At 44.6% G+C, this 14972-nt stretch overlaps 1 protein-coding gene across 1 annotated transcript in view; it reads right to left on the reverse strand.

Annotated features, from left to right (window-relative positions):
- LOC126252004 (podocan-like) overlaps nucleotides 1-14972 on the reverse strand; it is a gene marked incomplete at its 3' end in the record, with an annotated part of 277527 nt that overhangs the window by 29702 nt on the left and 232853 nt on the right. The window contains exon 2 of the mRNA XM_049952788.1: nucleotides 6239-6792. Coding sequence (XP_049808745.1) covers nucleotides 6239-6792 — 554 coding nt within the window. The remainder of the gene's footprint in view (nucleotides 1-6238; nucleotides 6793-14972) is intronic.

Below are 14972 nucleotides of genomic sequence, written 5' to 3' on the forward strand. Positions count from 1 at the left end.
AAAAGTAAGTAAAATAACGTGTTATGCGCGAATCAACTATAATGTGTTTAATTTTTGATGAAAGTGTAGATACAGTATACCTTTCTTGTGAAAAAGTTGGATATACAGCGTGTTTCAAAAAGAATGACGTGATTTGAAAACTCCATATTTATTGATAAAAACGTACAACCAATATGGGATAAATTGCAACACGTAAAATCTTAAGGGTTTTAGCTACACTATTAGAAACGCTCTGTGACCACCAGTAGCAGCATGAACAACGTCCAGACGGTAGCTAAATTCGCCATAAACTTTACATAATGTTTCTGCTTTTACAAAAGTTGTGGTAGCTGTAATTTTGTTATTCGCTTCTTCTATGTCACCAGGTAAAGGGAGAATGAACACACTTTCCTTTACATATCCCCTCAAGACAAAATTTCATGGGAACCTGTTTGGTGATCCTGTAGCCAAGAATGCAGGGCAGTGTCTTGGGGTCTCGTGCATCCTAACTAGTTTTGAGGCCGAGTATTGTTGAGAAACTGACGTACTTTGTTACGCCACTGTGGAAAATAAAGTCATCGGAGTCCTCCTGAAGTTGTGCAAAAAGCCAGTTCTGCAGCATTTAAAGATATCTAATTCCAGTCGCCATTTTTTTCTGAAAAAAGAAGGGACCGTACACTTTTTCACGAGAAATGGCACAAAAAAGTTGATTGTAGGTGAGTCTTTTTCGTGATTATTAATATCAGCAGGGGTGTGGAGTCCCCTCCCATATGTGCATGTTATATCGGTTTACATTGCCGTTAATCTGAAATGCTGCTCCATCACTGAAAATTAACAGTGGTAAAAATGTATCGTCTTCCATGTCCTCTAGAAGAGCACTGCTGAAGTCAATTCGTTTCATTCCATCACTAAACCGCAGAGCTTGCACTAATTGTAGTGTGTATGGTTTTCAAACCAAACAATGCCTTAACTCACAACAGACAGTTATATCTGGCATTACCGGTTCTCTGCTTACGCGGCGAGTAGACTTTCGCGGATTCCGCTGAAACGTTTGCCGAATTCTTTCCACCACATCATTAGAAGTACGAGGTCGACCTGGGCTCTTACCTTTGTACAAGCATGCTGTCTCTTCAAATTGGCTATACCAACGACGAATGTTTTAGCTGCAGGCGATCAATGCCAAACGGCGACGAAAAGCACGCTGGACTCAAATCACTGACTCACTCTTCGCAAACTGTAGAACAAAAAACGCCCTCTACTGAGCTGACGCCATCTCACTTCTGACTGACTGCAAACTGAAAAGACACGCTAACTGGCATATAAAGGCGATTTTCTGAAACTCTAGGCCACGCTCATTGAAACAATAAAGATTTGATTACCGGCACGTCCCATGTTTCGTAATTATAATAGTCCAAAACCAGGTCATTCTTTTTGAAGCTTCCTGTACTTGAACCATTCACATAAAAGTACAATATTCTCTGGTATTTTACAAATTAACCTATGTCCTACCTAAATGGGAAATTGCGTAGTGTGGAAGTAAAATACTTCACAAATTGTATATTTAGTGCAGGCATATTTTGTGTGTTACAGATTAAGATTCAGAAACATAAGGGCACTAAGAAGTAGGCGATACACATATCATTCCATATTTTCTTTAAATGATACCGTGAGGAAAGTAAAAAAGGAAGGGAGATTAGGGTTTAACGTCTCGCCGACATCAAGGTATTTAGAGACGGAGCACAAGTTCGGAATATTTCAGGGATGGGGAAGGAAAACGGCAGCGCCCTTCCAAAGGAGCTATCGCGGCATTTGCCTGGAGCGATTTACGGAAATCACGGAAAACCTCATTCTGGATCACTGGACGTGAGTTTGAACCCCCGTCCTTCAGAATTCGAGTCCAGAGTGCTAACATTAAAACAATACCTTGATAAGAAGGGGATTACTCTCATTAAGTAAATTGCAACCACGCACTCAAAGAAATTTTCAGTCTTGTTTTAGGGGAGATGGCATTGTTCTTTTGAATCAGAAGAAATTCCGAAAAGGCCACCAGGCTCAACAAAGCAAGTAGGCCCAGGAGTGTCTGATTCATTCGAAAATCATTTCAGAAAGGTGTGCTTTGAATCTCGAAGCCCAAAGAGAAGCAGAAGGTGGTTCAATGGTGAACCTGGCGAAAGTTTGAGGAAAAATGTTTCCAGACAAGAAATGTCTCTGATTCAGCGTCAGAAAATGCTGTGACTCAAAATTTTTATGCCAGTATAGATATTAGTGAGGGTACAGCCTACCTGGTAAAAATAGCAGGGATGTGGAAGTTGGAGATTTTATTTTGAGAACAGAGAGGTTTTCAGTTTCGTCAAAGAAAGCGATGAATGAATTTTATATTGTACATAAAGAATTTATGAATGGTAATTACATCTGTCAGCTAATGAGAAAAAGTGCCAATTTGAAAGGCCATTTATGATGAATGCAGCCTCAAAAAGAAAAACTTCATGTAGTTGTTTTAAACTCTGTTGTCAGAGGAAGACGTCAGCTCCATCATATACCACTGCTTGTTTTCATTGTAGTACTTTAACTAAATCACACATCAGTTCTGTAGCTCTTTTTTTATTTATTTATGTTTGATATAAGTGAAATAAAATTATGCTAACGAAAAAATTTCCTCCAAGATGTGCAAAAATTGAACAAAATGTCATGTATACCCTGAAGAGCGAAAGAAACTGTTCACCTACCTAATATCATGCAGAGCACCCGCGAGCACGCAGATGTGTCGCAATACGACTTGGTGTGGACTCGACTAATGTCTTAAGTAATACTGGAGGGAACTGACACCACGAATCCTGCAGGGATGTCCGTAAATCCGTAAGAGTACGAGGGGGTGGAGATCTCTTGTGAACAGCACGTTGCAAGGCATTCCAGGTATGCTAAATAATGTTCATGTCTGCGGAGTTTGGTGGCCAGTGGAAGTGTTTAAACTCAGAAAAGGGTTCCTGAAGCCACTCTGCATCAATTCTGGACGTGTGATGTCTCTCATTGCCCTGCTGGAATTGCCCAAGTCCGTCGGAATGCACAATGGACACGAATGGATGCAGGTGATCAGACAGGATGCTTACGTATGTGTCGCCTGTCAGAGTCGTATCTAAACGCATTAGGGGTCCCATATCTCTCATACTGCACTCGCCCCACACCATTACAGAGCCTCCACCAGCTTGAACCTTTCCCTGCTGACATGCAGTGTCCGTGGATTCATGAGGTTGTCTCCGTACCAGTACATGTCCATCCGCTCGATACAATTTTAAACGAGATTCGTCCGACCAGGCAACATGTATCCAGTCATCAGCAGTCCAATGTCGGTGTTGACGTACCCAGGCGAGGTGTAAAGCTTTGTGTCGTGGAGTGATCAAGGGTACACGAGTGGGCCTTCTGCTCTGAAAGCCCATATCGATGATGTTTCGGTGAATGGTTCGCACGCTGACACTTGTTGACGGCCCAGCATTGAAGTCTGCAGCAAGTCCAAGGAAATTTTGCACTTCTGTCACGTTGAACGACTCTCTTCAGTCGTCGTTATTCCCGTTCTTGCATGACTTTTTCCGGCCGCAGCGATGTCGGAGATTTTATGTTTTACCGGATTCCTCATATATACAATACACTCGTGAAATAGTCGTACGGGAAAATCCCCACTTCATCGATACCTCGGAGATGAAGTGTCCCATCACTCATGCGCCGATTATAACACCACGTTCAAACTCACTTAAATCCTGATAACCTGCCATTGTAGCAGGAGTAAGCGATCTAAGAACTGCGCCAGGCACTTTTTGTCGTAAGTAGGTTCAAATGGCTCTCAGCACTATGGGACTTAACTTCTGAGGTCATCAGTCCCCTAGAACTTAGAACTACTTAAACCTAACTAACCTAAGGACATCACACACATGCCCGAGGCAGGATTCCAACCTGCGACCGCAGCAGCAGCGCTGTTCCAGACTGAAGCGCCTAGAACCGCTCGGCCACAGCGGCCGGCTCTTATATAGGCGATGGCGACCACAGAGCCGTATTCTGCCTGTTTACATATCTCTGTATTGAATACGCATGCCTTTACCAGTTTCTTTGGCGCTTCAGTGTAGAAATATATGCTTGCATTTTAAAGCAAAATCTATTTATTCAGTATTTTTATGTCTCTAGAAACTCTATGTAAAGTCTGATTTGAGGCACCCAACTATTTTAAGTGAATGGCTTAACTGCATCCATCTCCTGAGTAAATTGAACCGATAAGAAAACAATTCAGGAAAATAGCAATAATTAAAGTCCAGTAAAGCTTCCCGGAGATTAGCACATAAGACGACTAATCATATGACATATAAGTGGAAATGTGTCAGCGTACAGTTTCTCAGTGACAATATTTGAAACTTTTTAAGTAGCTGAAGTTACCGCTTTGGTGGTCGGATATGTTTTTCCTACATGGTCATCCGTATACCTGCATCATTTACCTTAAAATAACGTGAATATTTAGGTCACTGTTGTAAAACAGTATGCATCTTGAAACAAAATACACTGCCGACCGCCCTAAATGCAACACCTTGAAGGAAGCACCAGATCAGGCGAAATTTTCAGCATGCGTTTGCGGCGACGATAGAGGCCAGTGATAAGCACCTCAGCGCAGGTGCACATCACGGGCGCCAGTAGTAAGACCTGCAAGCGCTACATAAAGTGGGAACTGGCGGCCGTATGGACGTACCGGAATTGTTCTTTCTGTTCTGGCGTAACCACAAGCGCCTCAACGAAGAGGAAGAACGCAAGACCAGAGAAGGCGGTGAGGCGACGTCAGCCAATAGCCCAGTGGCAAGAACCGCGCCGTGACAGGAGCGACCTCTGGAAGAAGTGAATATAAGCGCTGATTTGGGAGAGTGGACCAATCAGCGAGATCATCGGTCCCATTAGATTAGGGAAGGATGGGGAAAGAAGTCGGTCGTGCCCTTTCAAGCGAACCATCCCGGCATTTGCCTGTAGCGATTTAGGGAAACCTAAATCAGGATGGCCGGACGTGGGTTCGAACTGTTGTCCTCCCGGATGCAAGTCCAGTGTGCAAACCACTGCGCCACCTTGCTCGGTGTCGTGACAGGCCTACTGTGGCAGTGATGGATCACTCTGCCGAATCACGAACAAATTTCGTCTGTTGCGCAACCAGCAGTGTCCGCGCGTACCATTCAACGTAATTTGCCATGGAGTGGAGTGTCCGCAAGGCGTCCTTTGCTGAGTTTACCACTGAGTCAACGCCACAGGCGTTTCACCTGCAATGGTTCAATGAACGACGGACGTGGACAACCGAATGGACCAACATTGCTTTTACCGACGAATCCCGACCATGCCTGCACCATCGCGATAGTAAATTGATTAGAATCTGGAGACACTGTGATGAGAGACGATTGAACTGTTTCCTTACGGCATCGCCATATTGGTTCTGCTCCCGGTATTATGGTTTGTGGTAGTTTTGGATTCCGCTCTCTCACCCCCTGGTATGCATTGCCAGTATACTAGCCAGCCAGCGTTACATCTCTGAAGTGTTGGAGCTTGTTTTCCTCCTGTACCTTCAGAGCTTGCCAATGGGCACATTTCAACAGGATAATTCGCGATCACACGTGGTATGCAATGTTCAAGACTTCTGCATTACACATCGGGTTGCACTACTGCCTTGTCCTCCCTGTTTTGCAGATCTCTGGCCTATCGAAAATATCTGGTCGATGACTGTGGAACGACTGGCCTTCGATACACCATCCGCTGCTACTCGAGATCAACTTTGGCAATATGTGGAAGCAGCGTCGACTGCCACATCCAACAACACGTCCAGAGCCTCTCTGATTCAACGCTGAGGCGTGTAGCAGCGGTTATAGCCATAAATGGCGGCAACACTCAGTACTGACTTCATCATCTTCCTCACTTTACATGGGGCTGTATTTTCAATCGTGTGATCTTTGTACAAAGCGTCGTCTCCCAAATCAGTTTGTCAGTGACGCCTGGGGTCCTTCCTAGTGTTGCGTTTGGATGGATAGCAGTGTATGTATAGATAAGGAAACAATCATTTCTTTTATTTCTTTTGTAGACCACTGAGGTTAGAAAAACAATGAGGTGAAGCATATTTGATTAAAAACAAAAATAATAATTCCTTTTTGACAGACAAGGCGTAGTTATTCTTACCAACACGAAAAACACTATTGAACTGTAAACTGAGAAATGTTAGCTGCTAGTATTAACTATGTAAAATGTAACTAACCCGCTGTGTTCAGGAATTTCTGTAGACGTCCTGTCGCCAGATGTAACTGATGGAGGAACTGCAGTTAATCCTTCTTCACTTAATACAGATGCTGGACCATCCAAGGATCCTCCAGTTCCATCCTCTCTGCTGCCGTTTAACAAATGTTTTCCCTCATTCGTTATAAGCTCATCTGGGAGGAGTTCGCCTTCGGTATTGTTCTCGCTTCCAGGAGGAATACCTCCTGGAGGGCTGCCATCCACAGAAGGTACTGGTACTCCGATGGCCCAGACATCTGGCGCGCCGAACGCCTGATGGACTCGGCCCTGTTCACTGGCAGCGGGCGCTACGTCGTTCCCGTGTCCTGGTGGAACACCTAGGGTCGTTTGGGACTTCTCAACATCTGGTACATCGGGCTCTTCCTCCCTCGACGCACGGAAGCCGAATGCGTAAACGTCTTGACCGGCTGGCTGACTGTCTGCCACCGACAGTGGTTCTAGGCTTCGCCCATGACGAAGAGCTTCTTCAACGAGCGCAGACAGGGCTGATGACACCAGTGTTATCAAGAGCAGCGCCTGTAACATAAAGAATCACATTACATCCAACAAATTTTGTCTGCTTTAATCACTGGAATACTCAATTCAAGACAAAAAAAAGACACACTGCGAGGAAATTATCCGTATTGGACGGAAATCTATAAATGTGATTTACATGTACAGAAAAACGAATTACTACACTTGCAGAAAAATTGGGTGATTTGTCAATGACGCATTTGTCCACCTTTGGCACTTATGCGAGCAGTTATTCGGTTTGGCATTGATTGACAGAGTTGTTGGACGACCTCCTGAAGGATATCATACCAGAGTCTATCCAACTGAAGAGTTATAAAGTCAAGATCTGCTTTTGGTTCTGGAAGATCAAATTTTTTTAAGTAAACTTATCTTATTGTATGTATTGTATCATATGGATTCATGAGCGTAGTCTTGTCTTGTGTCTTCGTATAATTGGTAACTTTCAAGTAAACCTTACAATTTGTGGATTACATTATAAAAATATAACCGACTATTCTATAGGGCCAAATTTTAATGTCTTTCGTGTTAGTTTTTTCACACATCCTCGGTCTGCGTAGTTCCGTTGTTCAATTAGTTACGAGAATTTTGTTTGGCAGTTAAAAGATACAACTTTCAAATTTAGCAACACATTGTTTACAAAGTAGTTGTATAATGAGAGGAAGGCTTGGTTTTGGAAAGAACACACAGAAAATGTTGTGAGGAAAGCGAACCAAAGAATACATTTCATAGGCAGAACACATAGAAGATGCAACCAGTCTACTAAAGAGACTGCCTACACTACGCTTGTCCGTCCATCCTCATTTGGAGTACGGCTGCACAGTGTGTGATCCTTACCAGATAAGATTAATGGAGTACATTGAGAAATTCAAAGAAAAATTGTTCAAATGGCTCTGAGCACTATGGGACTTAACATCTGAGGTCATCAGTCCCCTAAAACTTAGAGCTACTTAAACCGAACTAACCAAAGGACATCACACACATCCATGCCCGAGGAAGGATTCCAACCTGCGACCGTAGCAGTCGCGCGGTTCCGGACTACAGCGCCCAGAACCGCATGGCCACCACGGCCGGCGAAATTAAAAGAATAGCAGCACATTTTGTCCTATCGAGAAATAGTGGAGAGAGTGTCATGTCAGTGGCATGATACAGGAATTGGGGTGCACATCATTAAAACAAAGGCGTTTTTCTTTGCGGCGCAATCTTCTCATGAAATTTCATCATCTTCCTCCTCCGAATGCGAAAATATTTTGTTGACGTTGACCTATTAGGTAGAAACGATCATAATTAAGAAAAATAAGGGAAATCGGAGCTTGCACGGAAAGGTAAAGGCGTTAGTTTTTTCTGTGCATTGTTAGAGATTATAATAATAGGGAATTATTGTGAAAGTGGTTGATGAACCCGCTGCCAGGCACTTAAACGTGATTTGCAATTTATCTTTGTAGATTTAGAAGACAAACAGCCGCTTGGAGAGCCCTGCGCAGAAAGCTCCAAATGTTCTCGACTGGGGACAGATCCAGCGACCTTGCTGGTCAGGGTAGGGTTTGGCAAGCAAGAAGGCAAGCGGTAGAGACTCGCCGTGTGCGGGCGGTCATTATCTTGCTGAAATGTAAGCTCAGGATGGCTTTCCATGAAGGGCAACAAAAAGGGGCGTAGAATATCGCCGACGTACCGCTGTGCTGTAAGGGTCCCGCGGATGATAACCAAAGGGATCCTGCTATGAAAAGAAATGCCACCCCAGACCAGCACTTCTGGCTGTTGGGCCGACAGGGAGGCAACAGTCAGGCTGGTATCCCATCACTGGCCGTGACGTCTGCGCACTCGTAAAATTGTCTGAAAATTTAGCCCCATAACTGACCATAGCAGATGCTACATTGTATGACAGTGAGTCAAATGAAAACCTTAAATTTGTAATAACAAATCGAAATTTCGCGCCGTTATCCTGTAAGTTGGTAAGCGTGCTACAAACAGCGTGCAGAATGGCCTGTAGGTGGCAGCATAGTGCAGATGCACACATACCGTTGCAGTATCAGTATAAAGATGGCCGCCCCACTTGCGACTTGCACCAGGAAAGAACAGCGTTTTGTTATTCGGTTTTTGCGTAGTGAAGGTGAGAAACCTATTGAAATTCATCGACGAATGAAGGATCAGTACGATGATGCTTGTTTGTCACAGCAGCAAGTCTACGAATGGAGTAGGAAGTTCGAAAATGGCGTGACTTCAGTGGAAGAAGCTCCTCGTCCAGGTCAGGCACAACGAGTTGTGACTCCACAGAACATTGCAGCAGTTGAAGCCATAGTGAGAAAAAACCGCCGAGTGACACTGAATGAAATTGCAGCATGTTTACAGATTAGTCACGAGTCAGTACACCACATTGTGCATGTTGTGCTCCAGTTTCAAAAAGTGTCTGCAAGATGGGTGCCACGGCAGTTGACTCCTGAAATGAGAGAACGACATGTTGATGCTTGTGAAGAACTTCTTGGGCGCTTTGAACGAGAAGGTAAAGGCTTCCTTGCAAGAATCGTTACTGGGGACGAAATCTGGGTTCACGTCCACCAACCGGAAACGAAGAAAGCGAGCAAGGAATGGCGCCATTCCTCATCACCAAAACCAAAGGAGTTTCGAACAGAACCATCGGAAGGGAAGGTTATGCTGACTCTCTTTTGGGACGAAAAAGGCGTCATTTTGGAGCATTACATGCCTAGGGGGACCACTGTCACCAGTGCATCGTACACAGAACTGCGGCCTTCAGTCAAATCAAAGCGACATGGATTTTTGTCAGCATGACAATGCAAGGCCTCACATTGCCCGTACAACAGTTGCAACAATCACAGACCTGCATTTTGAGTGTCTTTCTCATCCAACATACTCACCAGACCTTGCCCAAATGATTTCCACATGTTTGGACCACTCAAAGACGCAATGAGAGGAAACACGTTCCGTTCTGGTGAAGAAAAAATGGTTCAAATGGCTCTGAGCACTATGGGACTTAACTTCTGAGGTCATCGGTCACCTAGAACTTAGAATTACTTAAACCTAACTAACCTAAGGACATCAGACACAACCATGCCTGAGGCAGGATTCGAACCTGCGACCGCAGCGGTCGCGCGGTTCCAGACTGTAGCGCCTAGAACCGTCTGATGAAGAGGTACGCCACGCGGTGCGTGACTGGTTGTGCGGACTACCAAAAGAATTTTTTTCTTAAGGAACTTACGCACTTCGTAAGAGTTGGAGGACTTGAATTGAGCGTGGGGGAAATTTATGTTGAAAAGTGATACAGCTTTGTACAACTTCTACACCATAAATAATATTTAAAAAAATATTTAAGGTTTTCATTTCACTCACCCTCGTAGCTTCGACTATACCTGAAATAATTCTTCTTTGATTTAGCTTTAATTGTCAACAAAAGCGCGACATCTGCGTGGTGGCGGTCAAGAGTTCATTCGACTTCGTTGTTAGGCGAGGAATCATCGGTCATATTTCAGCAACTCCTGCCAAAGTTCGCGAAATGCAGTCTCTCTTTGTGTCGCACACCGCAGGCGCGTGCAGGCCTCACCGATAGGCTCTGTGCTTGTAGAACCCCAGCGCACACATGTGTGCCGCCTTCAGAGCCTGCTCATGCTCAACAGCAAAGTGCTTGTCGCTACTTCATAACGCCATACTGTAGCAGGATCTCAAAGGTCAATGAACGGATGCTGCATCAAGTAAGCCATTCCACCGGAGGCCTTCATTTCTGCCGGCTGAAGATTGGAACGAGACGCGATGGTGGAGGAAGTAAGAAAAAAAAAGGCGGAGGTGATGCACGGGATGAACCAAACTTCGCGCAGCTTGACGCCACAGAGCTATTCGTTGCTTACTAACAACACAAAAACGTCTAACAAAATTGCGTAACGTGGATATTTTTTGTAGAAAATATACGTCAAACAGAGGTAATTTATCGACACCGTAATCACTTATCCGAGAAGTATATCCATTCAATACTACACTACTGGCCATTAAAATTGCTACACCATGAAGATGACGTGCTACAGACGCGAAATTTAACCGACAGGAAGAAGATAAGCATTCACACAAAGTTGGCGCCGGTGGCGACACCTAGAACGAGCTGACACGAGGAAAGTTTCCAACCGATTTCTCATACACAAACAGCAGTTGACCGGCGTTGCCTGGTGAAACGTTGTTGTGATGCCTCGTGTAAGGAGGAGAAATGCGTACCATCACGTTTCCGACTTTGATAAAGGTCGGATTGTAGCCTATAGCGATTGCGGTTTATCATATCGCGACATTGCTGCTTACGTTGGTCGAGATCCAATGGCTGTTAGCAGAATATGGAATCGATGGGTTCAGGAGGGTAATACGGAACGCCGTGCTGGATCCCAACAGCCTCGTATCACTAGCAGTCGAGATGACAGGCATCTTATCCGCATGGCTGTAACGGATCGTGCAGCCACGTCTCGATCCCTGAGTCAACAGATGGGGACGTTTGCAAGACAACAACTATCTATACGAACAGTTCGACGACGTTTGCAGCAGCATGGACTATCAGCTCGGAGACCGTGGCTGCGGTTACCCTTGACACTGCATCACAGTGACACTGCATAACAGACAGGAGCGCCAGCGAAGGTGTACTCAACGACGAACCTGGGTGCACGAATGGCAAAACGTCATTTTTTCGGATGAATCCAGGTTCTATTAACAGCATCATGATGGTGGCATCCGTGTATGGCGACATCGCGGTGAACGCACATTGGAAGCGTGTATTCGTCATTGCCATACTGGCGTATCACCCGGCGTGATGGTATGGGGTGCCACTGGTTACACGTCTCGGTCACCTCTTGTTCACATTGACGGCACTTTGAACAGTGGACGTTACATTTCAGATGTGTTACGACCCGTGGCTCTACCCTTCATTCGATCCCTGCGAAACCCTACATTTCAGCAGGATAATGCACGACCGCATGTTTCAGGTCCTTTACGGGCCTTTCTGTATAGAGAAAATGTTCGACTGCTGTCCTGGCCAGCACATTCTCCAGATCTCTCACCAATTGAAAAGGTCTGGTCAATGGTGGCCGAGCAACTGGCTCATCACAATACGCTAGTCACTACTCTTGATGAACTGTGGTATCGTGTTGAAGCTGCATGGGCAGCTGTACCTGTACACGCCATCCATGCTGTTTGACTCAATGCCCAGGCGTATCAAGGCCGTTATTACGGCCAGAGGTGGTTGTTCTGGGTACTGATTTATCAGGATCTATGCACCCAAATTGCGTGAAAATGTAATCACTTGTCAGTTGTAGTATAATATATTTGTCCAATGAATACCTAATTATCATCTGCATTTATTCTTGGTGTATCAATTGTAATGGCCAGTAGTGTATCATTCAGTGCTGCGCAGTAAATGCAGTGGGTAGACCTTCGTTTTCGAGAGTCTGGTGTCGAGTCTGTATAATTTTATTTTACTTCCAAATCTAGACAGCATAATATTGTATTTAGTTTCATATTCGTTGTACAGTAATTATTCTACGTCGTATGCAAAACACGTCTACTTACATAACAAACGAAAACTAAACTCCTTCCGAATAGGCCATGAAGGCCCAACTGTACCAACCGGCCGCCGTGTCATCCTCAGCCCCCAAGCATTACTGGATGCGGATATGGAGGGGCATGTGGTCAGCACACCTCTCTCACGGCCGTATGTCGGTGTACGCGTCCGGAGCCGCTATTTCTCAGCCAAATAGCTCCTCAGTTTTGCCTCACAAAGGCTGAGTGCACTTACATGATAATGACATATAAATGAGAGTGTAATCATGGACATACTGCCACTGATAATGGTTTTTAATTATTACAACTGGCAGTTCTTACTCAACATAATATGTAAGTTTCATAAATTTTGCAGTTATTTCTGTCGTATGACAGGTAAATTGTTTTCGCTGAGTATTAATTAGTCTTCATGAATATTTCGATACCTCTGATAAATATTTTTTTATTTTCGTACTTAAAATAACAGTTGCTGTAGGACATTTGTCGTTTAAGAAACAGTATATGGCTCAGCTTTACTGGGCAAATCAAAATAAGAATGTAAAAGTTACACCTAGACCTGGAATGGAATGGAACTCACGAACATGTGTATTGTAGCCCAGAACTATACACACTGCTCCAACATTTTTTGTTTGTTCTAATCAAAGCCATGTAATATACACGGCATTAGTTATAACTGCGCAGCACTGCTGCATAGTATTGAATAAAGGTACTTATCGCAGGTTCGAATCCTGCCTCGGGCATGGGTGTGTGTGATGTCCTTAGGTTAGTTAGGTTTAAGTAGTTCTAAGTTCTAGGGGACTTATGACCTAAGATGTTGAGTCCAATAGTGCTCAGAGCCATTTGAACCATTTTGAACTTATCGGACACGTGATTACAGTGTCGCCAAATTAGCTGTCTTTGACATACATTTTCTATCAAAAATATTGATATGACGAAATTTTGTTACAGGCGTTATTGTATAATTACTTTTAGTATGCAAGCACTCATGCTGTGGCGTCTGAGTATTATTTACATTACCCTCCAGCCCGTATTTTTGCTGCTCCCAAGTATCGGTTGGTACGACCTGCTGTGTAAATGCAAGCCAGTTGAAAATTAATGCTTCTGCAGGCGATTTATAATATTACTGCAGGAATGCAGAATTTTTATTAAGCCTATTTGCAAAATTATTTGATAACTCTGTACAGAGAAGAAACTGAACAAGTACGAGCAGGAATCACGCTTTAAGAGTTCCGTACAAAGTTAATTATGTATATGGGTAATAATAATAATAATTTCGTGTGGCTCAAAGGACGGGTGCAAGTCTTTCTACTGGACGCCATTTCGGCGACTTGCGTGTCCTAACCTCCCTCAGTTATCCAACCTGAGAAAGAGGACATACAGTTTAATGTGGAATCCAAACCACATCTCGTTCCTGGCCATTCCTCACAATGTTCAGAGTCTAAAACAAAGACTGAAAAGACCACGGTTCGAACGAGATTCGATCCCGCGATTTGTCGAGTTCCAGGCACACGCTTTACCGCTAGACCATCAGGCCTGGCATGGATGTAATTACGCAGAAGAGCTAAAGAAACTCGTACACCTGCCTAATATCGTATATGACCACGCCAGCGCGCAGAAGTGCCCCAACACGCCTGGAATGGTCTCGATTAATTTCTAAAGGTTTGCTGGAGGGAACTGAACCATGAATTCTGCAGAGCTGTCCACAAAACCGTAAGAGTACGATGGGGTGCAGATCTCTTCTGAACAACACGTTGCAAGACATCCCAGACATGCTCAATAATATTCATGTCTGGGGAGTTTGGTGGCCAGTGGAAGTGTTTACACTGAGAAGAGTATTCCTGGAGCCACTCTGTAGCAATTCTGGAGGTGTGGAGTGTCGCATTGTCCTGCCCAAGTCCGTCGGAATGCATAATGGATACGAATGAATGCAGGTGATCTGACAAGATGATTACGTACGTGTCACCCGTCAGAGTCGTATCTAGATGTTTCAGGGGTCAAATATCATTCCAACTGCATAGGCCCGCACCATTACATGGCCTCCACCAGCTTGAACAGTCCCCTGCTGACATGCAGGTGCCATGGATTCATGAGGTTGTCTCCATACTTGTACACGTCCATCCACTCGCTACAAATTGAAATGAGACTTGTCCGACCAGGTAACATGTTTCCAGTCATCAATAGTCTAATGTCGGCGCTCCCGGGCCCAGGCGAGGTGTAAAGCTTTGTGTCATGCAGCGATCAAGGGTAGACGAGTGGGCCTTTGGCTCCGAAAGCCAATGTCGATGACGTTTCATAGAATGGTTCGCTCTCTGACACTTGTTGATGGCCCTGCACGGAAGTCTGTCGCAGTTTGCGAAAGGGTTGTGTTTCTGTCACCCTGAGCGATTCTCTTCAGTCGTCGTTGGTTCCGTTCTTGTAGGATGTTTTTCCGGCCGCAACGATGTCGGAGATTTGATGTTTTACCGGATTCCTGATTTTCACGGTATACTCGTGAAATGGTCGTACGGGAAAACCCCACTTCATCTGTGTCCCATCGCTCTTGCGCCGACTATAATACCACGTTCAAACTCACTTAAATCTTGATAACCTGCCATTGTAGCAGCAGTAACTACCGGCCGTGGTAGCCGAGCGGTTCTAGGCGCTTC

The sequence above is a fragment of the Schistocerca nitens genome, chromosome 4 (assembly GCF_023898315.1).
Source record: "Schistocerca nitens isolate TAMUIC-IGC-003100 chromosome 4, iqSchNite1.1, whole genome shotgun sequence".
Classification (NCBI taxonomy): Eukaryota; Metazoa; Arthropoda; class Insecta; order Orthoptera; family Acrididae; genus Schistocerca; species Schistocerca nitens.